This window comes from Dama dama, chromosome 1, assembly GCF_033118175.1.
Source record: "Dama dama isolate Ldn47 chromosome 1, ASM3311817v1, whole genome shotgun sequence".
Taxonomy (NCBI): domain Eukaryota; kingdom Metazoa; phylum Chordata; class Mammalia; order Artiodactyla; family Cervidae; genus Dama; species Dama dama.
Genome location: NC_083681.1, coordinates 22,798,283 through 22,822,584, shown reverse-complemented (window position 1 = coordinate 22,822,584; position 24,302 = coordinate 22,798,283). Strand labels below are relative to the sequence as shown.

At 39.9% G+C, this 24,302-nt stretch overlaps 1 protein-coding gene across 1 annotated transcript; it reads left to right on the top strand.

Annotated features, from left to right (window-relative positions):
* Window positions 1-2,988: 2,988 nt before the first annotated feature.
* BTG4 (BTG anti-proliferation factor 4) lies at window positions 2,989-23,517 on the top strand. Its single transcript, XM_061126452.1, has 4 exons — window positions 2,989-3,161; window positions 3,832-3,969; window positions 19,933-20,131; window positions 23,338-23,517. Exons 1-4 carry the CDS (start codon window positions 2,989-2,991, stop codon window positions 23,515-23,517), a joined length of 690 nt encoding a protein of 229 aa, XP_060982435.1.
* The last annotated feature ends 785 nt before the right edge of the window (window positions 23,518-24,302 follow it).

Below are 24,302 nucleotides of genomic sequence, written 5' to 3'. Positions count from 1 at the left end.
TTCAAGGCCTTAGGTACACGTCTTACCCACCTTTTTATAGATAAATATTTTTTTAAATTAGAGAAGTTGAGAAACTGCTCCAGGTTTCTAGTCAGCTAGAGGACTGGGAGTTAATTTCATAACGCTTGATTTCATAACTTATTTCTTAACTACTCTGCTGCACTGCCTTCATCTAACAACTGCTAGGTAGGCCCTAGACAAGATGCTCTAATACAAAAGATTATTAGTTGTAATCTCACTAACAACCCTATGAGGTCGCTATTGTTCCTTTCAGGAAACTGAAAGTTTGAGAAGTTAAGCAAGTTGCCCAAGGTTACATGCATAGTGAGTTGTAAAGTTGCAGTTTATACCCAGGTCTGCCTGACTCCAAGCCCATTATTTTTTAATTTATTTTTAAAAAAATAAATAATACATTTTAAAAAGATTACTTTCCATTTACAGTTATAAAATATTGGCTAGATTCCCTGTGTTGTACAGTATATCCTTGAGCCTGCCTTATACCCAATGGTTTGTGCCCCCCAACTCTCCCACCCTTATATTGCCTCTTCCCCCCACCTCACTAGTCTGCTGCTTTTTTTGTGTTTTCAGTAGTTTGTTGTATTTTTTAGGTTCCACATATAAGTTATACAGTGCTTGTCTTTATCTGTCCTCCAAGTCTACCCATGTTGCTGCAAGTAGCAAAGTTCTGCTGCTGCTTTTTTTTTAATAACAGTAATATTCAAGTGTGTGTGTGTGTGTGTGTGTGTGTGAGACATCTTCTTTATCCATTCATCAACTGATGGACACTTAAGTGGCTTCCAAGTCTTGGCAATTGTAAATAATGCTGCTTTGAACATTGGGGTGCATGTTATCTCTTCAAATTAATGTTTTTGATTTTTTTTTAATATAGCCAGGAGCAGAATTTCTGGGTCATATGGTAGTTGTATTTTTAGTTTTTTGAGAAACCTCCATACTGTTTTCCACATCAATTTACATTCCCACCAACAGTGTACAAGTGTTCCCCTTTTTCCCCACATCCTCATCAACATTTATTTGTGTTCTTTTTGATGATAGCTATTCTGATAGGTTTGAAATAACTCACTGTAGTTTTGATTTGCATTTCCCTGATGATTAGCTATGTTGAACATCTTTTTGTACACCTGTTGGCCATCTGTATTCTCTCTTTGAAAAAATTTCTACTAAGTTCTTCTCAAAGCTCATATTCTTAAACATTATATCATGTAGGAGAGAAAGATGTGACAAAACAATAGCATTAGTGAAAATGACTGCTTGGCTGTTAATAGTTCAGCATGAAGCAGAGACATGATGGCGCTACAACTAAGGCAAATGCCACCTGAGGCTGTGTTCTAGATACACACGTTTCAGAGCAAGGTAACAGTCCATTTTATTCCATTATGGCAGAGCACACTTGGAGCACTGTGTGGGATTCTGGGCTCCAGCCTTTAAAAGAGGATTACTGACGCACCTGAAACTCATCCAGATGTGAGTGATGAAATGTCTGGGTAACATGTCTACAGGAAGAACTACTGAAAAACTAAGAATGGTTAGCTCTCTCCCTAAAGAGGAGGCTCAGGAGAGGCTCAATAGCTAGTGTTTGAAGTGTCTTCCTGTGGTGGGGAATTAGATAAAATCTGTATGGTTTCAGAGGGAAAAAGTAGGCTGTACAAATAGAGAATCAAAGAGGTGGATATAGCTTCTCAAGAAGAGGGACTGCCTGGCATTTGGGGCTTTTTTGAAAAGAAATCTTCCTTGTAAGAGAAAACTCTTTTTTCACTGACAAAGAACCTGAATGACCACTTACCATGGGTGTTAAAGACATATTCAGGGTGTAATGGTTCTTAAATTTAGTGGGTATAAGAATCACCAGGGGGAACTTGTTAAATACTGATTCCCAGACCTGCCTTTAGAGGTACTGATTCAGTGGATCTGGGATAAAGCCCTGAAATCTGCATTTTTAACAAGCAGCTCAGCGGGTCCAAATCAGGTGATCAGTGACCTATCCTTTGAGAACTAGTAAGACTAGATATACTTTGAGGTCTTTCCCACTTATTTTACAGTGAAAAATGTGTGGAGTCAACACAATGACTGTTCAAAGAAAGTTGTGTTTAATTTTAGAAAAGATCCAAGACAAAATGCTTTAATATGTTGACAATTATGAGAGACAAAATGAGAGACAAAAATATGGAATGTAGGCTCTTAGGATTTGGAAGGAGAAGGATTGATTCTCATTTATGTCATAAAAGATGGGACTTTAATAGCAAAACAGAAGATAGAAATCCAGTTTGAAAATCTTTAAACACTTTACGTAACGAATATCCTTTACGTATGCCAAGGAGCAATTTGATGGGGAGCTGGAAAGAGCTGTCAGTTATCCTGAAGGGCAGCACCTGTGTGAGGCGAAAGCCTATCGGGCCTCAGGACCCAGGTTTATATAAACTGCAGCCTGGAACTGACAAGCCAGGTGTGGTGAGAGTGGCTTCTGACTCTGGCCCCCTTTCTGCTGGGCTAAAGATCTTTTGCTGGCAAGTATAATAATATATATTTGATTAATCTTAACTTTTGAGTGTGCAACCTGAGAGCCACATTTTAGGAATGACTATATCCTGAAATGTTTTTGCTCTTTGTAAATATGTTTTTAAACAGTAGTGCTTGGTGTAACTTACTCTCCTGGGTCTGGACTTTAAAAACATTTAATTTGCATAATCATTTGTTTAAGTATATTACAGTATTTAAAATTTTTTTTTCTTTGAGAATCATTAAAGGTTAGTTGAGGAATTGGTTTGCTTGGCTGTTTTGTTGATAGTATTGATGTGCTTTTTTAACTTCATTAAGGACTAGCAAGTGACTTCTGTTTTAAATTTAAGGTACATATATAAAATTTCCAAATGGTAATTACATGCTGATAATAAGTTAGACCCTTGTTTCTGTTTAATTTCTTCCTGTTTCCTTCCAATGGTTTCAGACCTCCTTATAGGCTCTTCTTGAATCATGAGAGATGAAATAGCAACAACAGTCTTCTTTGTGACAAGATTAGTGAAAAAACATGATAAACTGAATAAACAGCAAATAGAAGACTTTGCAGAAAAGCTGATGACAATCTTGTTTGAAACATACAGAAGTCACTGGCACTCTGATCACCCTTCTAAAGGGCAAGCCTTCAGGTGAGAGCTGGGATGTGGTATGCACGGCAAAGGGCAGTAACAAGCCAGCTACAAAGGGCAGCTACCACCTGCAATGACTGTTGGCCGCCTATAAATAATGAAAATTTATTTGTTTGAACTTGGGCTTGAAAAGAGGAGAGTAGTAGATGATAGCACAATTTGAAAACTATAGAGCAAACCTCCTTGTGCGAGGTGGATTAAACAGTTTCTAACTTGTGTTTACTGTGAAGTATATACAGAGAACCTTTAGTCTTCCCAGGGGGCTCTGGTGGTAAAGAATCCACCTGCCAATGCAGGAGACACGAGACAAGGGTTTGATCCCTGGGTTAGGAAGATCCCCTGGAGCAGGAAATGTGAACCCACCCCAGTGTTTTGCCTGGGAAATCCCATGGACAGAGGAGCATGGTGGGCTACAATCCATGGAGCCACAAAGAGTTGGGCACGACTGAGCACATTTGGTGAACTAATTGTGTGATTTAGTAATGGAATCCATATTCTGAGTTGTTGTGTAAAAATTTGATATTTTACTCTTACTGTAAAACTTCTGAGGGGTGATGAAAGAGTTGAGGGAAGATGGGAGTGAGGTGGGAGCCGGGTGTATTAGAAACCCTTACCAGCAGCATGATTCTCCAACTATCACCACGTCGTTTCCCTTTTCTTGTTTTTAAAGGTGTATCAGGATAAACAATAATCAGAATAAAGATCCTATTCTAGAAAGGGCTTGTGCTGAGAGTAATGTGGATTTTTCTCACCTGGGACTTCCAAAGGAGATGACCATATGGGTAGATCCCTTTGAAGTGTGCTGCCGGTGAGTAATCTTATTGGAGCCAGTTTGTGGGTCTATGACTCTTGGGAACCTTAGGTTATTTAGCCTACGCATCTTTGTGAAAGGTAATGCTACAAATCCCTGGATTAGCAATGAGGGCACAAGCCCATTAAGACTAGATGCAAGCTATATCAGACAATACAGACTTCATTTTAGGGTGGATGGAGTGGGAAGTACAAAAATTTTTCCATAGTATTTGAAATTTGATTTTAAACATGGCATCCTATTGCCAATTGCATAAAGTCCAAGCATTTTAGGCAGTATCAAGGGGAAAGAGGAATTATCTATCATCAGCAAGTCAGTCCATTAGTTGAATCAAAAGAAGTTAGTCTGTCTTTACCTTAGCTAATTCCTAGAAAGCTTTTGCAGAATCCTTGACCTCCACCAATTATGACAGTATAGTAGCAGAAGGTCATAATATCTCTCAATTTGCTTTGCTGACAAGCCATTCAATTTGTTGTCTTAAACTATAGTTGATTTACAAAATTATATTAGTTTCGGGTATACTTCATAGTAATTCAAAGTTTTTTTTTTTTAATAGATTATACCCCCATTTAAAGTTATTGTAAAATATTGGCTATATTCCCTGTGTTGTACAATATATTATTTTATACATAGTAATCTGTACCTACCCCTACCTTGCCCCTTCTCACTTCCCTCTTTTCTACTGGTAACCAATAGTTTTCTGTATCCATTGAGTCAGTTTTTTTGCTATATACATATACTTAATTTTTTTAGAGTCTACCTATAAATAATATCATGCAGTATTTGACTTTTCTCTGATTTATTTCACTCAGCGCAGTCTTCTCTGGGTCTATCCATGTTGCTGCAAATGGCAGAGTTTCATTCTTTTTTATGGCTGAGTAGTACTCTAGTGTGTACACATACCACATCTTTATTCATTCATTTATTGATGGACATTTGTGTTACTTCCATGTCTTGGCTATTGTTAATAGTGCTGCTCTGAACACTGGGGTACATGCATCTTTTCAAATTAATGACTGTATTTTTTCTGGATATATACCCAGGAGTTGAGTTACTGGATCATATGGTAATCCTACTTTTAGTTTGAGGAATCTCCGTATTCCATAGTGGCTGCACCAATTTATGTTCCCACCAATACGTACAAGGGGTCCTTTTTCTCCATGTTCTCACCAACATTTGATATTTGTAGACATTTTAATGATAGCCATTCTGACAAGTGTGAGGTAATGTCTCATTGTTTTGATTTGCATTTCTTTAAATAATACAAGCATCTCTTTATGTGCCCATTAGCTATTTGTATGTCTTGTTTGGAAAAATGTCTATTCGGGTCCATTTTTAGGTTGGCAATTAAATTTTTTTGATATTAAATTTTGAAATAAATTTTGAATTAAAATTTGAAATGAATTTTTTTTATATAAAGTTGTATGAGCTGTCTATATATTGTGGATAGTAACCCCTTATCAGTTATATTTGCAAATATTTTCTTCCATTCAGTAGGTAATCTTTTTGTTGATGGTTTGCATTGCTGTGCAAAAGCTTTTAAGTTTAATTGGGTACCATTTGTTTTTGTCTTGTTTGCCTTAGGAGACATCCAGAATATATTGCTACAATTTAAATCAGAGTTCTGCCTATGCTATCTTCTAAGAGTTTTTATGGTTTGCAGTCTTACATACAGGTTTATGATCCATTTTGAGTTTATTTTTGTAATGGCATGAGAAACTTCTTCTAATTTCATTCTTTATAAGTAGCTGCTGTATTTTCTCAGCACCACTTATTGAAGAGACTGTCTTTTCCCTGTTGGATATTGGTGCCTCCTTGTCATAGATTAATTAACCATAGATGCATGGGTTTATTTCTGGGCTCTCTATTCTCTTCCATTGATTTGCATCTCTGCTCATCAATGATACTGACCCTGTCATTTTTTTCCTGTGATATCTTTGTCTGGTTTTGGTATCAGGGTGATGTGACCTCATAAAATGAGTTTGGAAGTGTTCCTTCCTCTGCAAATTTTTGGAAATAATTTAAGAAGAATAGATATTCACTCTTCTCTAAACGTTTGTTAGAACTCACCTGTGAAGCTGTCTGGTTCTGGGATTTTGTTTCTTGGGAGTATTTTTTCCATTACTGATTCAATTTCATTACTTGTAATTGATCTGTTCATATTTTCTATTTCCTTCTGATTCAGTATTGGGAGACTGTACGTTTCTATGAATTTGTTTCTTCTAGGTTGTCCATTTTATTTGCATATAGATTACTATAGTCATGGTGATCTCTCTTTACAATCTTTGTAATTCGGTATTGTTAGTAACTTTTTATTTCTGATTTTATAGATTTGGGCTGTCTCCTTTTCTCTTGATGAATTTGGCTAAAAGTTTATCAATTTTATTTATCTTTTCAAAAATCAGCTCTTAGTTTCATTTTCTTTCTTTTCTTTTTTTTTTTTTTTTTTACTGTTTTTGTCTCTGTTTCATTTCTGCTCTGATATTTATAATTTCTTTCCTTCTACTAACTTTGGGCTTTGTTCTTTTTTTTTTTTTTTTCTTTTATTATTATTATTATTATTTTTTTCCAGTGGGTTTTGTCATACATTGATATGAATCAGCCATGGATTTACATGTATTCCCAATCCCGATCCCCCCTCCCACCTCCCTCTCCACCCGATTCCTCTGGGTCTTCCCAGTGCACCAGGCCCGAGCACTTGTCTCGTGCATCCCACCTGGGCTGGTGATCTGTTTCACCATAGATAGTATACATGCTGTTCTTTTGAAATATCCCACCCTCACATTCTCCCACAAAGTTCAAAAGTCTGTTCTGTATTTCTGTGTCTCTTTTTCTGTTCTGCATATAGGGTTATCGTTATCACCTTTCTAAATTCCATATACATGTGTCAGTATGCTGTAATGTTCTTTATCTTTCTGGCTTACTTCACTCTGTATAATGGGCTCCAGCTTCATCCATCTCATTAGGACTGGTTCAAATGAATTCTTTTTAATGGCTGAGTAATATTCCATGGTGTATATGTACCACAGCTTCCTTATCCATTCATCTGCTGATGGGCATCTAGGTTGCTTCCATGTCCTGGCTATTATAAACAGTGCTGCGATGAACATTGGGGTGCACGTGTCTCTCTCAGATCTGGTTTCCTCAGTGTGTATGCCCAGAAGTGGGATTGCTGGGTCATATGGCAGTTCTATTTCCAGTTTTTTAAGAAATCTCCACACTGTTTTCCATAGCGGCTGTACTAGTTTGCATTCCCACCAACAGTGTAAGAGGGTTCCCTTTTCTCCACACCCTCTCCAGCATTTATTGCTTGTAGACTTTTGGATAGCAGCCATCCTGACTGGCGTGTAATGGTACCTCATTGTGGTTTTGATTTGCATTTCTCTGATAATGAGTGATGTTGAGCATCTTTTCATGTGTTTGTTAGCCATCTGTATGTCTTCTTTGGAGAAATGTTTGTTTAGTTCTTTGGCCCATTTTTTGATTGGGTCATTTATTTTTCTGGAATTGAGCTTCAGGAGTTGCTTGTATATTTTTGAGATTAATCCTTTGTTTCTTCATTTGCTATTATTTTCTCCCAATCTGAGGGCTGTCTTTTCACCTTACTTATAGTTTCCTTTGTAGTGCAAAAGCTTTTAAGTTTCATTAGGTCCCATTTGTTTAGTTTTGCTTTTATTTCCAATATTCTGGGAGGTGGGTCATAGAGGATCTTGCTTTGATTTATGTCGGAGAGTGTTTTGCCTATGTTCTCCTCTAGGAGTTTTATAGTTTCTGGTCTTACATTTAGATCATTAATCCATTTTGAGTTTATTTTTGTGTATGGTGTTAGAAAGTGTTCTAGTTTCATTCTTTTACAAGTGGTTGACCAGTTTTCCCAGCACCACTTGTTAAAGAGGTTGTCTTTTTTCCATTGTATATCCTTTCCTCCTTTGTCAAAGATAAGGTGTCCATAGGTTCGTGGATTTATCTCTGGGCTTTCTATTCTGTTGCATTGATCTATATTTCTGTCTTTGTGCCAGTACCATACTGTCTTGATGACTGTGGCTTTGTAGTAGAGTCTGAAGTCAGGCAGGTTGATTCCTCCAGTTCCATTCTTCTTTCTCAAGATTACTATGGCTATTTGAGGTTTTTTGTATTTCCATACAAATTGTGAAATTCTTTGGTCTAGTTCTGTGAAAAATACCGTTGGTAGCTTGATAGGGATTGCATTGAATCTATAGACTGCTTTGGGTAGAATAGCCATTTTGACAATATTAATTCTTCCAATCCATGAACACGGTATGTTTCTCCATCTGTTTGTGTCCTCTTTGATTTCTTTCATCAGTGTTTTATAGTTTTCTATGTATAGGTCCTTTGTTTCTTTAGGTAGATATACTCCTAAGTATTTTATTCTTTTTGTTGCAATGGTGAATGGTATTGTTTCCTTAATTTCTCTTTCTGTTTTTTCATTGTTAGTATATAGGAATGCAAGGGATTTCTGTGTGTTAATTTTATATCCTGCAACTTTACTATATTCATTGATTAGCTCTAGTAATTTTCTGGAAGAGTCTTTAGGGTTTTCTATGTAGAGGATCATGTCATCTGCAAACAGCGAGAGTTTCACTTCTTCTTTTCCTATCTGGATTCCTTTTACTTCTTTTTCTGCTCTGATTGCTGTGGCCAGAACTTCCAACACTATGTTGAATAGTAGTGGTGAGAGTGGGCACCCTTGTCTTGTTCCTGATTTCAGGGGAAATGCCTTCAATTTTTCACCATTGAGGGTGATGCTTGCTGTGGGTTTGTCATATATAGCTTTTATTATGTTGAGGTATGTTCCTTCTATTCCTGCTTTTTGGAGAGTTTTAATCATAAATGAGTGTTGAATTTTGTCAAAGGCTTTCTCTGCATCTATTGAGATAATCATATGGTTTTTATCTTTCAATTTGTTAATGTGGTGTATTACATTGATTGATTTGCGGATATTAAAGAATCCTTGCATTCCTGGGATAAAGCCCACTTGGTCGTGGTGTATGATTTTTTTAATATGTTGTTGGATTCTGTTTGCTAGAATTTTGTTAAGGATTTTTGCATCTATGTTCATCAGTGATATTGGCCTGTAGTTTTCTTTTTTTGTGGCATCTTTGTCTGGTTTTGGAATTAGGGTGATGGTGGCCTCATAGAATGAGTTTGGAAGCTTACCTTCCTCTGCAATTTTCTGGAAGAGTTTGAGTAAGATAGGTGTTAGCTCTTCTCTAAATTTTTGGTAGAATTCAGCTGTGAAGCCATCTGGTCCTGGGCTTTTGTTTGCTGGAAGATTTTTGATGACAGTTTCGATTTCCTTGCTTGTGATGGGACTGTTAAGATCTTCTATTTCTTCCTGGTTCAGTTTTAGAAAGTTATACTTTTCTAAGAATTTGTCCATTTCATCCAAGTTGTCCATTTTATTGGCATAGAGCTGCTGGTAGTAGTCTCTTATGATCCTTTGTATTTCAGTGTTGTCTGTTGTGATCTCTCCATTTTCATTTCTAATTTTGTTAATTTGGTTCTTCTCTCTTTGTTTCTTAATGAGTCTTGCTAATGGTTTGTCAATTTTGTTTATTTTTTCAAAAAACCAGCTTTTAGCTTTGTTGATTTTTGCTATGGTCTCTTTAGTTTCTTTTGCATTTATTTCTGCCCTGATTTTTAAGATTTCTTTCCTTCTGCTAACTCTGGGGTTCTTCATTTCTTCCTTCTCTAGTTGCTTTAGGTGTAGAGTTAGGTTATTTAATTGTTTTTTTTCCTGTTTCTTGATGTAAGCCTGTAATGCTATGAACCTTCCCCTTAGCACTGCTTTTACAGTGTCCCATAGGTTTTGGGTTGTTGTGTTTTCATTTTCATTCATTTCTATGCATATTTTGATTTCTTCTATGATTTGTTGGTTATTCAGAAGCGTGTTATTTAGCCTCCATATGTTTGAAGTTTTAACAATTTTTTCCCTGTAATTGAGATCTAATCTTACTGCACTGTGGTCAGAAAAGATGACTGGAATGATTTCAATTTTTTTGAATTTTCCAAGACCAGATTTATGGCCCAGGATGTGATCTATTCTGGAGAATGTTCCGTGTGCACTTGAGAAAAAGGTGAAGTTGATTGTTTTGGGGTGAAATGTCCTATAGATATCAATTAGGTCTAGCTGGTCCATTGTGTCATTTAAGGTTTGTGTTTCCTTGTTAATTTTCTGTTTAGTTGATCTATCCATAGTTGTGAGTGGGGTATTAAAGTCTCCCACTATTATTGTGTTACTATTAATTTCCTCTTTCATACTCGTTAGCATTTGCTGTACATATTGCGGTGCTCCTATGTTGGGTGCATATATATTTATAATTGTTATATCTTCTTTTTTGATTGATCCTTTGATCATTATGTAGTGTCCTTCTTTGTCTCTTTTCACTTCCTTTATTTGAAAGTCTATTTTATCTGATATGAGTATTGCGACTCCTGCTTTCTTTTGGTCTCCGTTTGCATGAAATACTTTTTTCCAGCCCTTCACTTTTAGTCTGTATGTGTCTCTTGCTTTGAGGTGGGTCTCTTGTAGACAGCATATATAGGGGTCTTGTTTTTGTATCCATTCAGCCAATCTTTGTCTTTTGGTTGGGGCATTCAACCCATTTACATTTAGGGTAATTATTGATAGGTGTGGTCCCGTTGCCATTTACTTTGTTGTTTTGGGTTCACGTTTATACAACCTTTCTGCATTTCCTGTCTAGAGAAGATCCTTTAGCATTTGTTGAAGAGCTGGTTTGGTGGTGCTGAGTTCTCTCAGCTTTTGCTTATCTGTAAAGCTTTTGAATTCTCCTTCATATCTGAATGAGATCCTTGCTGGATACAGTAATCTAGGTTGTAGGTTATTCTCTTTCATTACTTTCAGTACGTCCTGCCATTCCCTTCTGGCCTGGAGGGTTTCTATTGATAGATCACCTGTTATCCTTATGGGAATCCCTTTGTGTGTTATTTGTTGTTTCTCCCTTGCTGCTTTTAATATTTGTTCTTTGTGTTTGATCTTTGTTAATTTGATTAATATGTGTCTTGGGGTGTTTCGCCTTGGGTTTATCCTGTTTGGGACTCTCTGGGTTTCTTGGATTTGGGTGGCTATTTCCTTCCCCATTTTAGGGAAGTTTTCAGCTATTATCTCCTCGAGTATTTTCTCATGGCCTTTCTTTTTGTCTTCTTCTTCTGGAACTCCTATGATTCGAATGTTGGGGCGTTTCACATTGTCCCAGAGGTCCCTGAGGTTGTCCTCATTTCTTTTGATCCTTTTTTCTTTTTTCCTCTCTGCTTCATTTATTTCCACCATTTTATCTTCTACCTCACTTATCCTATCTTCTGCCTCCGTTATTCTACTCTTGGTTCCCTCCAAAGTGTTTTTGATCTCATTCATTGCATTATTCATTTGTAATTGACTCTTTTTTATTTCTTCTAGGTCTTTATTAAACAGTTCTTGAATCTTTTCAATCTTTGTTTCCAGGCTATTTATCTGTAACTCCATTTTGTTTTCAAGATTTTGGATCATTTTTATTATCATTATTCTAAATTCTTTTTCAGGTAGATTCCCTATCTCCTCCTCTTTTGTTTGACTTGGTGGGCATTTTTCATGTTCCTTTACCTGTTGGGTATATCTTTGCCTTTTCATCTTGTTTAGATTGCTGTATCTGGAGTGGGCCTTCTGTATTCTGGAGGTCTGTGGTTCCTTTTTGTTGTGGAGGATTAACCCAGTGGGTGGGGTTAGACGATTGGCTTGTCGAGATTTCCTGATTAGGGAAGCTTGCGTCAGTGTTCTGGTGCATGGAACTTGATTTCTTCTCTTTGGAGAGCAATGGAGTGCCCAGTAATGAGTTTTGAGATGGGTCTATGTGTTAGGTGTGACCTTGGGCAGCCTGTATGTTGATGTTCAGGGCTATGTTTCTGCGTTGCTGGAGAATTTGCATGGTATGTCTTGCTCTAAAACTTATTGGCTCTTGTGTGGTGGTTGGTTTCAGTGTAGGTATGGAGGCTTTTGGACAGTCACTTATTACTTAAAGTTCCTTGTAGTCAGGAGTTTTCTGGTGTTCTCAGGTTTTGGGCTTAAGTCTCCTGCCTCTGGATTTCAGTTTTATTCTTCCTGTAGTCTCAGGACTTCTCCAACTATACAGCCCTGATAAGAAAACTTCTAGGTTAATGGCTAAAAGATTCTCCCCCGTTAGGGACACCCAGAGAGGTTCACAGAGTCACATGAAGAAGAGGAGTGGGAGGAGGGAGATAGAGATGAACAGGAGGAGAAAAAGGGGGACTCAAGAGGAGAGAGACAGATCTACGCAGCTGTCTGTTCCCAGAGTGTTCTCCGTAGCCCAGTCACCTACAAAGATTCACAGAATTGGATTGGGAAGAGAAGGGGAAAGGAGGAAATAGAGGTGTTCTGAGGTAGAAAACAGAGAGTCAAGATTGGGAGAGAATAATCTTCGGTTTAAAAATAGGGCTTCTCTTCTTCTTTTTTTTTGTAAGGTTATAGTGTATTGAAAATGAAAATTAAGGAGTAGTAGAGGAGTACTAGAGGACTTTAAAAGAAATAAGAGAAAAAGAAAAATAGAAAATAGAAGAGAAAAAGGAAAGAAAAAAAAGAAAAAAAAAAAGAAAGAAAAAGAAAAAAAAGAAAAAAAAATTTTTTTTTCCCCCCTAATTAAAAAATCGTAAAAGTCTATGGAAATGAAAGTTAAGGAGTAATGGGGGAGTAATAGGGGATTTTAAAGGAAAATAAAAGAGAAAAAATAAAAAAGAAAAAAGAAAAAAAGAAAAAAAGAAAAAAAAAATAAAAAAAAAAAAAGAGAGAAAAGTAAAATTATATCTAGGAGTTTTTCTGGAGCTGTTGTGGTCAGTGTGGGTTCGGCTCAGTTTCAGATAGCTCCTCGTTCCAGCTTACGCTTCTCGATATCTACAGGCTCCTCCGGTGTAGTCAATGTTTCCTAGAGGGGTTTTAATCTGTTGCACCAGTCCCTTCTGAAGCGGTTCCCTTTGTTTATTTGGCTTCTGTTTGCGGGTCTCTTCAGAGCCTCATTTCTGCCCTGACACAGGCAGGTGGAGGTGGACTCTTATTCAGGTAGCTAGTTCCGTCGCTCCGCGGGGAGGAGCTTGCGCTGCAGGGAGAGGCTGGCGCTGTGGGGACAGGCTTGCGCCGCGGGGATGGGCTGGGGCTGCCGGGAGGGGCTGACGCTGCTCTCTCCGTTTGCGCTGCTCAGGCTCCCGGCTGTTCTATATGGAGCGCGCCCCGCGCTGCACGAGGTTCCAGCCCTCGGGTGTTCCACAAAAGCGCGGAAGGAAAAGCTGCACCTGCTCTGTGTGCCTTCCCCGTCAGAGCGGTCCAGGCAGCCAGGGGCTCGGTGGGCGCACTCTCCCCAGGTGTGGTGCGCCCTCTCTCTTCCGCGGACCCAGTCTCAGTTTCCGCTGGCGCCAGTCGGGTGCGCGCGCCTTCTGCCCTCTGCGTCCCCAGCCCTAGTCCCCGCCCGCGCCGGTCGGGTGCCTGCGCCCTGTGTCTCGCCGCGACCTTCCCCTGCCCCCTGCCTCCTGCCTCCGGCGGAGCTGGGCCGGTCCGCAGCCTGCGAGCTCCTCTCTGGACCCTCTCGGTCTCTTTGTTCTGCGAACGGCCGGCAGTGTGTTCGGGCCGGTTAATTTACTCTCTCTCTTTTGGTCTCCCACAGTTCATGTTGGCAACTCACAGAAGCTCCCTCCAATTGTCCTCAGGGCACTCAGGCCCGGACCCTACCCCAAGCAATGCCGCCTAAGAGCTCCCGGGACGGATCTCCGTCCTTAGCTCTTTTGTCTCACTTTTTATCTTTTATATTTTGTCCTACCTCCTTTCAAAGACAATGGGCTGCTTTTCTGGGCGCCTGATGACCTCAGCTAGCGATCAGAAGTTGTTCTGCGAAGTTTGGTCTGCGTTCAGTTATTCTTTTGATGAATTTGTAGGAGAGAAAGTGGTCTCCCCGTCCTACTCCTCCGCCATCTTGGCTCCTCTCCTCTGGGCTTTGTTCTTAAAGTTCCTTTAGGTATAAGTCTATGCTGCTTGAGATTTTTCTTATTTCCTGAGGTAGGCTTGTATCACTATAAATTTCTCTTAGGACTACTTTTGCAGCATCACATAGATTTTTGGATCATTGTGTTTTTGTTTTCATTTGTCTATAGGTATTTTTTGAATTTTCTCTTTGATTTCTTCAGTGATCCATTGGTTGTTTAGAAATATATTGTTTAGCCTTCATGTATTTGTGTTTTTTGCAGTTTTCTCATAGCAATTTCTAGTTTCATGGTATTGTGATCAGAAAAGATGCTCAATATGATTTCAATCTTCTTAAATGTACTGAGAACAGATTTGTGGCCTAGCATGTGGTCTGTCCCAGAGAACATTCCATATACACTTGAACATGTGTTCTATGGCTTTTGGATGGAAGGCCTGTAGATATCTATTGAGTCCATTTGGTCTATTATGTCAGTTTAAGGCTAGTGTTTCTTTCTTGATTTTCTGTCTGTATGATCTGTTCATTGATATAAGTGGGGTGTTAAAGTCTCCTACTATTATTGTGTTACTGTCAATTTCTCCCTTTTTCTCTGTTAATATTAGCTTACAAATTTAGATGCTCCTATGTTGGGTGCATATGTATTTATAATTGTTACATTTCTTGGATCGATCCTTGATCATTACATAATGTTCTCCTTTGTCTGTTGCTACAGTCTTTGTTTTAAAGTCTACTTTGTCTTAGAGTCTACTTTTTCTGGTATAAATATTGCTACCGTGGCTTTCTTTTCATTTCTATTTATGTGGTATACTTCTTTATATCCTCTCACTTTCAGTCTGTATGCCTTTAGATCTAAAGTGAGTTTCTTGTAGATAGCATATATATGGGTATTATTTTTGTATCTTCACTCTGTGTTTAGAACACTTATTCCTATTACATTCAAAGTAATTATTGATTGGTACTTACAGTCATTTTATCAGTTGTTTTGGTGTTTTTGTAATTCATTTTGTTCTTGTTGCTCTCTTCCCTTGTTAGTTAACTATCTTCAAACAATGTTTGGATGATGTTTAGATTTCTTTTTTTTTTTGTGTGTGTATCTATTACAGATTTTGATTTTTGGTTACCATGAGGTTTATAGGTAGCAATATGTATTTTATGTGTATTTTTGTTGTTTAGCCTCTAAATTGTGTCTGTTTCTTTGTGACCCCATGGACTGCAGCATACCAGGCCTTCTTGTTTCCCTCACCATCTCCTGGAAATTTTCCCAAGTTCATGTCCAAGTTCAAGTTTGTGAATTGGTGTTGCTATCCAACCATCTCATCCTCTGCCACCCTCTTCTCCTTTTGTTTTCATTTTTTCCCAGCATCAGAGTCTTTTCCAGTGAGTCAGCTCTTTGCATCAGGTGGCAAAAGTATTGGAGTTTCAGCTTCATCATCAGTCCTTCCAATGAATAGTCAGGACTGATTTCCTTTAGGATTGACTGGTTTGATCTCTTTGGTATCCAAGGGATTCTCAAGAGTCTTCTCCAGTATCACAATTTCAAAGTATCAGTTCTTTGGTGCTCAGCCTTCCTTATGGTCCAGCTCTCGCATCTATACATGACTACTGGAAAAACCATAGATTTGATTTACAGACCTTTGTTGGCAAAGTGATGTCTTTGCTTTTTAATATGCTGTTTAGATTTGTCTTAGCCTTCCTTCCAAGAAGCAAGCATCTTATGTTTTCATGGCCACAGTCACCATCTGCAGTGATTTTGGAACCCAGGAAGAGAAAATCTGTCACTGCTCCCACTTTTTCCCCTTCTGTATGCTGTGAAGCGATGGGACCAGATGCCATAATCTTTGTTTTTTAATGTTGAATTTTAAGCCAGCTTTTTCACTCTCCTCCTCATCCTCATCAAGAGCCTCTTTAGATCCTCTTCACTTTCTGCTGTTAGGGTGGTATCATCTATATATCTGAGGTTGTTGATATTTCTCCCAGCAATCTTGATTCCAGCTTGTAACTCATCCAGCCCAGTGTTTCGCATGATGTACCCTGCATATAATTTAAATAGAGTGACAATATACAGCCATGTTGTACTCCTTTCCCAATTTTGAACCAGTCAATTGTTCCATGTAAGGTTCTAACTGTTGCTTCTTGACCTGCAACAGGTTTCTCAGGATACAGGTAAGTTAATCTGGTATTCCCATCTCTTTAAGAATATTCCACAGTTTGTTGTGATCCACACAAAGGCTTTAGCATAGTCAATGAAACAGAAGTAGATATTTTTCTGGAATTCCATTGCTTTTTAAAAAATGTGTGTGTGTGTATAAATGTGATTGTTTAAGTTGCTGATCTCTTAATTTTAAACGCATTTTAACAGTCCTTCACTTTTACTCCTCCTCTCTCATGCTTACTGTTTTTGATACCATATTTTACATCTAATTGTTTCATGTATCCTTTAATTACTGCAGGTCTAGGCAATTTTACTACTTTCGTCTTTTAGCCTTCCTATTAACTTTGTATGTGGTTGATCTTGCTGCTTTTAGTGTATATTTTCCTTTAACCATAAGCTCTTTTCTTTTGTAATTTTCATGTTTCTAGTTGTGGTTTTCCTTTTTCACTTAGAGAAGTCCCTTTTTAACATTTCTTGCAAAACTGGTTTGGTGGTGCTGAACTCTTGTAACTTTTGCTTGTCTGTAAAACTTTTGATCTCTTTTTCAAATCTGATAGTAAACTTTGCCATGTGGTGTATTCTTGGCCATAATTTCTCCATTTCATCACTTTAAATATACTACATGATACTCTTCTGGTCTGCAGTTTCTGCTGAAAAGTATGCTGATAGCCTTATGGGGATTCCCTTACATGCAACTTGTTGCATTTCCCTTGCGTTTAATATTCTCTGTCTTTGCCATTTTAATAACAATGTATCTTGATATGGCCCTCCTTGGGTTGATTCTGTTTGAGACTCTATGCTTCCTGGACCTGGATGTCTGTTTCATCTCCCAGGTAAGGAAGTTTTCAGCTATTATGTCTTCAAATACGTCCTCTGACCCTTTTCTTTTCTTTCCTAATGCAAATGTTAGTGTGCTTGGCAGTGTTCCAGACATCTCTTAAAGTATCCTAATTTCTTTTTATTCCTTTTTTCTGTTCAGGTTCAGTGATTTCTATTAATCTGTCTTTCAGCTTACTGATCTGTTCCTCTGTGTCACCCAGTCTACTGCTGAGTCCCTCTAGTGTATTTTCATTTCAGTTACTGTGTTCTCCTGCTCTGTTTGATTCTTCTGTATATCTTCTAACTCTTTTTTTAACTTTTCACTATTTTCCTCCATTCTTCTCCCAACTGCTCACTATTTTCCCCCATTCTTCTCCCAAGTTCTTTGTTTATCTTTATGATCTTTACCTTGAACTTTTTATTGGGTAGATTGCCTTTCTCCACTTAACTTCTTGGGTTTTATCCTGTTCCTTCATTTGGAACATGTTCCTTTGTTCCCTCATTTGTGGCCTAATTTGTTTTTATTTCTATGTATCTGGTTGGTTGGTAGCATTTCCTGACTTTGGAGAAGTAGCCTTTTGTAGGAGACACCCAGGGCATCCCAGCAGTGCTCTCCCATCTGGTTACCAGAGCTGTGTGCTCTAGGGGTGCCCCCTATGTGGGCCCTTATGCTGTGGTGGGCTGACTACTGTGGGTGGTCTGGTAGGTGTGGCTGGCCCCTGGTCTGGTTGGTTGCCAGGCCCTGCCTTGTATGGAGGCTGCCAGCTGGTGATTTGCAGGGTTGGGTCGAGGCAGTTGTCTGTGGAACCCTGAGGAAGGGGCTCCTGGGCCTACTGCTTGCTCACTGATGGGCAGAGTTGGCTTCTGGTGCTGGGGGGTAGAGGTGATGGTGGTTGCAGGGCTGAAGTTTCTAATTTTAAAGTCAGCCTGTTGGTGGGTGGGGTTGCTTTCTGATACAACTGGTTGTGGGTTCTGGAGTGTCCCACGACTGGTGCTGGCTCATTGATGAGTAGGGCTGGATCCCACAGTGGCTGGCTGAGGGGGTTCAAGATGTCCTAGAGCTGGCACTGGCCTACTGGTGGGTGGGGTATGGTCGAGAGGGTGCTGGGGCTTAGTACTGGCTCACTGGTGGGCCGAGCTGTGTCTCGGGGTCTCTGGCAGCAGAGCTGGGGATCACAAAGCTGGTGTCAGCCCACTGGTCGGTGGGATTGTGTCTTGGGGCTGCTGGATGAGGGTCCCAAGGAATGCCAGAAGTGGTATCCACCTGCTGGTGGGCAGGATTAAGGCCCAAGGGATCCTGGGGCTGGTGCCCACCCGCTGAAGAGTGTAGCCAGATCCTAGGGCTGGTGCTGACCTACCGTCAGGCAGAACCAGGCCCCGAGTTCTCTTGCTGCAAGGGACTCAGAACTGGTGTCAGGCTGTTGACGGGGGTTTAGGAGGTGGGGACGGGGCCCAGGGTCCCAGGGTGCCCTGGGGCTAGTGCTAGCTCGTTTGGTGGGTGGAGCTGTGTCTTGAGATTTCTGGGTGCAGGACCCTGGAGGTCCTGGATTTAGCTGCTGTAGGTCTGCTGGTGGGTGGGGCAGCACCCTGAGATAGCCAGCTACAGGGTCCAGGGTGTTCCAAAGCTTGATTTGGCCCATTGGTGGGTGGGGCTAGATATCTGATTGGCTGACTGAGGGATCCAAGGTGTCTCGGAGCCAGTGTTGACCTGCTGGTAGGTGGGGCCTGGGCCCAGGAGATCCTGGAGCTGGTGTTAGCCTGCTGGTGGGTGCTCTTGGTCCTGTCATGGTAGGCTGTGGGCCTGTGGTGGTCCTAGGGCTGGTATCTGCCCATTGGTGGGTGAGGCCAGGGCCCAGGGGTCTTGAGGATGTCCACTGGTGTGTGAAGTTGGCCCCCAGGTTAGTGCTGGTTCATTGTCAGGTGGGCCCAGGGGTCAGGAGGTCTTGAGGTTGGTTCCAGAACACTGGTAGGCAGAGCTGGGTCCTAGGTCTCTGCTTTCAGGGCCCTGGGGGTCCTGGGGCTAATGCTCATGCACTGGTGTGTGGGGGCCAGGTGCTGGGCCCTCTGGTGGACCGTGTAGTATTCTGGGGCAGCTGTGGGCTCAGGGGGTCTTAGGGCAGTGTGGCTGATAGTAGGTGGGACTGTTTCCCCACCTGGCTAGTTGTTTGGCCCGAGGCAACTCAGCACTGGTGCTGACGGGCTAGTGGGCGGGTCTGAGTCCTAGTACTAGTCAGCCAGAGGGAGGATTTCAAAATGGCACTCGCCAGCACCAGTGTTCATATGGTGGAACAAGCTCCTCGGAATGGCTGTTGCCAGTCTCTGTGTCCCCAGGGTGAGCTCCAGGGCCTCCTGCCTCTGCGGGAGGCTCTCCAAGATCAGCAGGTGGGTCTGACACAGGTTCCTTTCAAGTTTCTGCCTCTGCCCTGGGTCCCAGCACATATAAAATTTTGTGTGGGCCTTTTGAGAGCAGTGTCTCTATTTCCCACAGCCATCTGGCTCTCCAGAAAGTAAGCCCCTTGGCCTTCAAAGCCAAACATTCTGGGGGCTCATCTTCCTGGGGTTGGCTCTGTGGTCTGGGGAGTGTGATGTGGGGCTCACCCACTGAATACTCTTCGGGAGAACCTCTGTCATTATCCCCGTTTGTGTGTTGCCCACCTGCAGGTATGTGTCTGGACTATACTCCACTCCTCTTACCTGTCTCACTGTGGTTCCTTCTTTATAACTTTAATTGTAGAAGATCTTTTCTGTTAGAGTTCATTCTCTCATCAATAATTGCTGTCTAAATAGTTGTAATCTTGGTGTGCTCATGAGAGGAGGTAAGCTCAGGGTTTCCACCGTCTTGGCCTAATTTTCACAATTTGTTGTGGATTTTTTTTTTTCAAGCAACTCTTCTTATAAGTTACTGAGCTGTTTCCAGAAAAGTTTAGAAATAAAAACCTGTGAGAATTTGAGTCCCTAATGAATGCTTTATTTTCCTTTCTTTCTTAGGTATGGTGAGAAAAATCATCCATTTACAATTGCTTCTTTCAAAGGCAGATGGGAGGAATGGGAATTATCCCAACAAATTAGTGATGCTGTTAACAGAGCCACGTTAGACTACTCCTCTGGCACTTCCTCTGATGAAGAAAGTTGTAACAAAGAACCTCAGATAATTCCTAAAGTCAGCAATCCAAAGAGTATTTATCAGGTAAAGTGTTTCCATTTCTCCTTTGTACTTTTTCCTTCTTTTTAAAATATACTTTTATTTATTTATCTGTGCCGGGTCTTTGTTGCCGCGCAGGTTTTTCTCTAGTGCTGGGAATGGTGTGTGGGCTCCTCACTGCGGTCTCTCCTCATGTTTTGGAGCACAGTCTCTCGAGTGTTTGGGCTTCAGCAGTTGCGGCTCCCAGGCTCTGGAGCACAGGCTCAGTAGGGGTGCAGGGGCTTAGCTGCCCCCTGGGCATGTGGGGTCTTCTCAGACCAGGGATTGAACGGGTGTCTCCGGCACTGCAGGCAGATTCTTCACCCCTGAGCCACCAGGGACGCCCACTTTTTTTTTCTATTTTAATTCTAAAAAGGGTAGGCTCACTGTAAAAGCAAGGAAACAAATAATTGGAAAACATGGAAAAACAAATTATGAAGATTGAAATCACAATAATAATATTCTGGCAAAACTTTTCTATTTTTTTCTTCCTTCTCTCTATTCCCTCAACTTGGCTGAGTGCTCAGGATATACACCATCTTTTCTAGTCAAATTTCTCCTATATAGTATTTGAACATACATAAATTTTCTTTTGGGCTTCACTCGCGGCTCAGACGGTAAGTGGAGACCTGGCTTCAGTCCCTGGGTTGGGAGGATCCCCTGGAGGAGGGCATGCGGCCCACTCCAGTACTCTTGCCTGGAGAATCCCCATGAACAGAGGAGCCTGGCAGGCTATAGTCCCAGGTCTCAAAGTGTCAGACATGACTGAGCGACTAAGCACAACACAATACAAATTTCCTTTCACCTAAATTCCTTCAGAATCAGATATCAAAATTAGTAGTTTTTGACAATGGAAAATAACATACCACCTGTAGAACATTTGGAATATTAGGGGATGATCAAAGATCTGTGACTCCACCACTAGATCAGTTTTCAAAAAAAAAAAAAAAAAAACAACAAAAATTTTTTATTTTTTAAGTCACAACCATGATCATAGGAAGATATGCATATCTATATATTGGAAATAGGTTTCATGACATACTTATCCTTACTAGGCACAATGCCTCAAATCTTTGACAAATTAAATTAATATCAACCACTTAAATTGATTTTTATGACCCACTAATGGTGACAACTTACAGTTGAAAAAACACTGATTTAGGGAGACTCTCTGACATTTTGTATGTAATTTGTTTTCTTAACCACTTATGTATGGGCATGTTAAAGCAATTTAAATATTTAACACTTTAAACCACTTGCTTCCCTTATAGTTTATTTAGCTAACAAATTATTGTCAGACATCTAGGTTGCTTTCACATTGTTGTGGTATTAAAAAGCTAATTTTTACAGAGATGTCTGAATCTTAAGTTGTTTCTGGAGATTTGATTCTCAGACATGGAATTATTCGGTCATTGAGTATGGGCATTTTACAAGTTAACACATAGCAAAGTACTTTCTAAAAAGATGTCTTTATTTGTAGTCTCACCAGCTCTATGTGAAAGTGTTTGTTTATCATTTTCCCTAAGACTGGATATTCTTCTTGAAAAATAGCATTTTATTAATTATGTTGTTCTGTCACTCAGTCGTGTCTGATTCTTTGCAACCCCATGGACTGCAGCATGTCAAGCTTCCCTGTCCTTCACTATCGCCCTGAGTTTGCTCAAACCCATGTCCATTGAGTCGGTGATGCCATTCACCCATCTCATCTTCTGTCGTCCCCTTTTCCTCCTGTGTTCAATCTTTCCCAGCATCAGGGTCTTTTCCAATGAGCCAGTTCTTTGCATCAGGTGAACAAAGTATTGGAGCTTTAGCTTTCAGCATCTGTCCTTCCAGTGAATATTCAGGGTTGATTTCCTTTAGGATTGACTGGTTTGATCTCCCTGCAGTCCAAGGGACTCTCCAGAGTCTTCTCCAGCACCACTGTTTGAAGGCATCAATACTTCGGTGCTCAGTTGTTTTTATTGTCCAGTTCTCACATTCGTACATAACTACATGAAAAAACATAGCTTTGACTATTATAATATTAAGTATATCACTAATTAAATTAAACATTAAAACAAAAACTCCATGTACCTAAATGTTGTAGGTACTATCTGTCTAATTAATTTTTTCTTCACCCATTTATCATTTGAGGTCCTAATGTGTTGTTGTTATAGGCTTTTCAAAGGTTAGGAATATTTTTGGGGCTTTCCAGGTGGCACTAGTGGTAAAGAACCCAACTGTTAATTAAAGAGACATAAGAAATTGCTAATGCAGGGGATGTAAGAGACACAGGGTCAATCCCTTGAACCCCTTGTCATATTACTGGCAAATTTTTTTCCCCTAGCTTGTTATAGTTTTCTAAATTATATATATTGTTTATATTTAGTTCTATATGTGAAAGTGAAAGTCTCTCAGTCGTGTCTGACTCTTTGCAACTCCATAGTCCATGGAATTCTCCAGGCCAGAATACTGGAGTGGGTAGCCTTTCCCTTCCCCAGGGGATCTTCCCAACCCAGGGATCGAACCCAGGTATCCCGCATTGCGGGCGGATTCTTTACCAGCTGAGCTACAACAGAAGCCCAGGAATACTGGGGTGGGTAGCCTATCCCTTCTCTAGGGGATCTTTCCAACTCAGGAATTGAACCGGGGTCTCCTGCATTGCAGGCAGATTCTTTACCAGCTGAGCTAGGAGGGAAGCCTCTATATGTATAAAAGTTTAAAATTATGTAGTGAAATATTTGCTCTTAATTCTATTCTGATCCTTAGAAAGATCATCTTCATCTAAGGATCAGATCTGTAGCCAGCCATGTTATTTTAGAGCAATGTCCTTCCAAAGTGTAGTCTGCAAAACATTTGTATTGGCCATCTAGGATGTTTAACATGGGTGTTTCTACACCTCAGCCCCAGAGATTGTGATTAAATGGTTTTGGATTGAGTGAGGTGGGAGTTGGATAGGGGAGAATACAGAATATATACTAATTTGAGTAAATGTGTTTTTAAAAGTTTTAGTTGGAGTAAAGAATTCTGTTAAAAGACATGAGGTGACTTATTTCATAACCTCCATCAAGTCAATTTTCCAAAGATGATAATTAACTTGACTTCTATTCGTTTGTATTTCCTATGCTTTTAAAAGTTTTAAGACTTGTGAGTTATGGGTTTATAGTTAATCCTTAAAGCTGGCTTATTAGATGATTAGAAAATCATCATGTTCCTTTTTATTTTCTCCCCAGGTTGAAAACTTGAAACAGCCCTTTCAATCTTGGTTCCAAATTCCCCGAAAAAAGAATATGAGGGATGGCCGGATGGGCCTCCTAGGAAATGCTTATCATGCGTTGCATAAGACCCCTAAAGGTCACAGGCCTGCTGCTGGGCACCGGGTGGATAGGTACCACTGGGTCAACACACACTGATAGTGCAGCCGCTGGGCCCTCATGGGCCAGAGCTCAATGGAGCCACTTTTATATTCTCTGAAATGAAAATGAGTCTAAGCTGGAGAGACCCAGGAAACAGAAAAAATAACCGCATTAGGGACTAGGGTACATGATGGTGAATCCTCTCATGTAGATCGACTATGTTCTTAACTGTACTTTTAACTGTTTAATTTTACATGAAGTTTTATGTAACACTAATGACTGTACCCAATAAGGTAATAGAATGAAGATACTGACCTGTCATAAGAGTCAATGAATTATCAAAAGTAACAGTTTAAATAAATGTGCTGTGTTTTTAATACCTTCCTAGTTGAGTCTGTTGCAAGAAGTTTAAAAGTTCTTGTTTTTTATTAGCCATTAAAAAAGTAGACCTTCATTTAGGGAAGAGTGATCCTCACAATACATGAATAGTATTCTGGTTCTACTCTTTTATCTGCCGTAACTCTTCTGTTTCATAAGGTCAGTAAGAGCGTGTTTGAAAATTACATTTTAAAATACAAAATTCTCTTAAAATTTTTTTTGTTTATTACTAAGCCTCTTAATAGCCTTAGTTATGACATTTTATCAGTGCTATATCTCATTATGAAGAATTCAAGTGAAGCAGGAAATAAAAATACCAAGGAAATAAAAATCCCTCCCACCAGCCAGAAATTACCATTGTTAACATTAAATGATGACCATCTTTTCCAGTCATTCTTAATATACATACAAATGTAAGAAATGATATACAGACAGTTTAACAAGAAAACTATACTACATGAGCT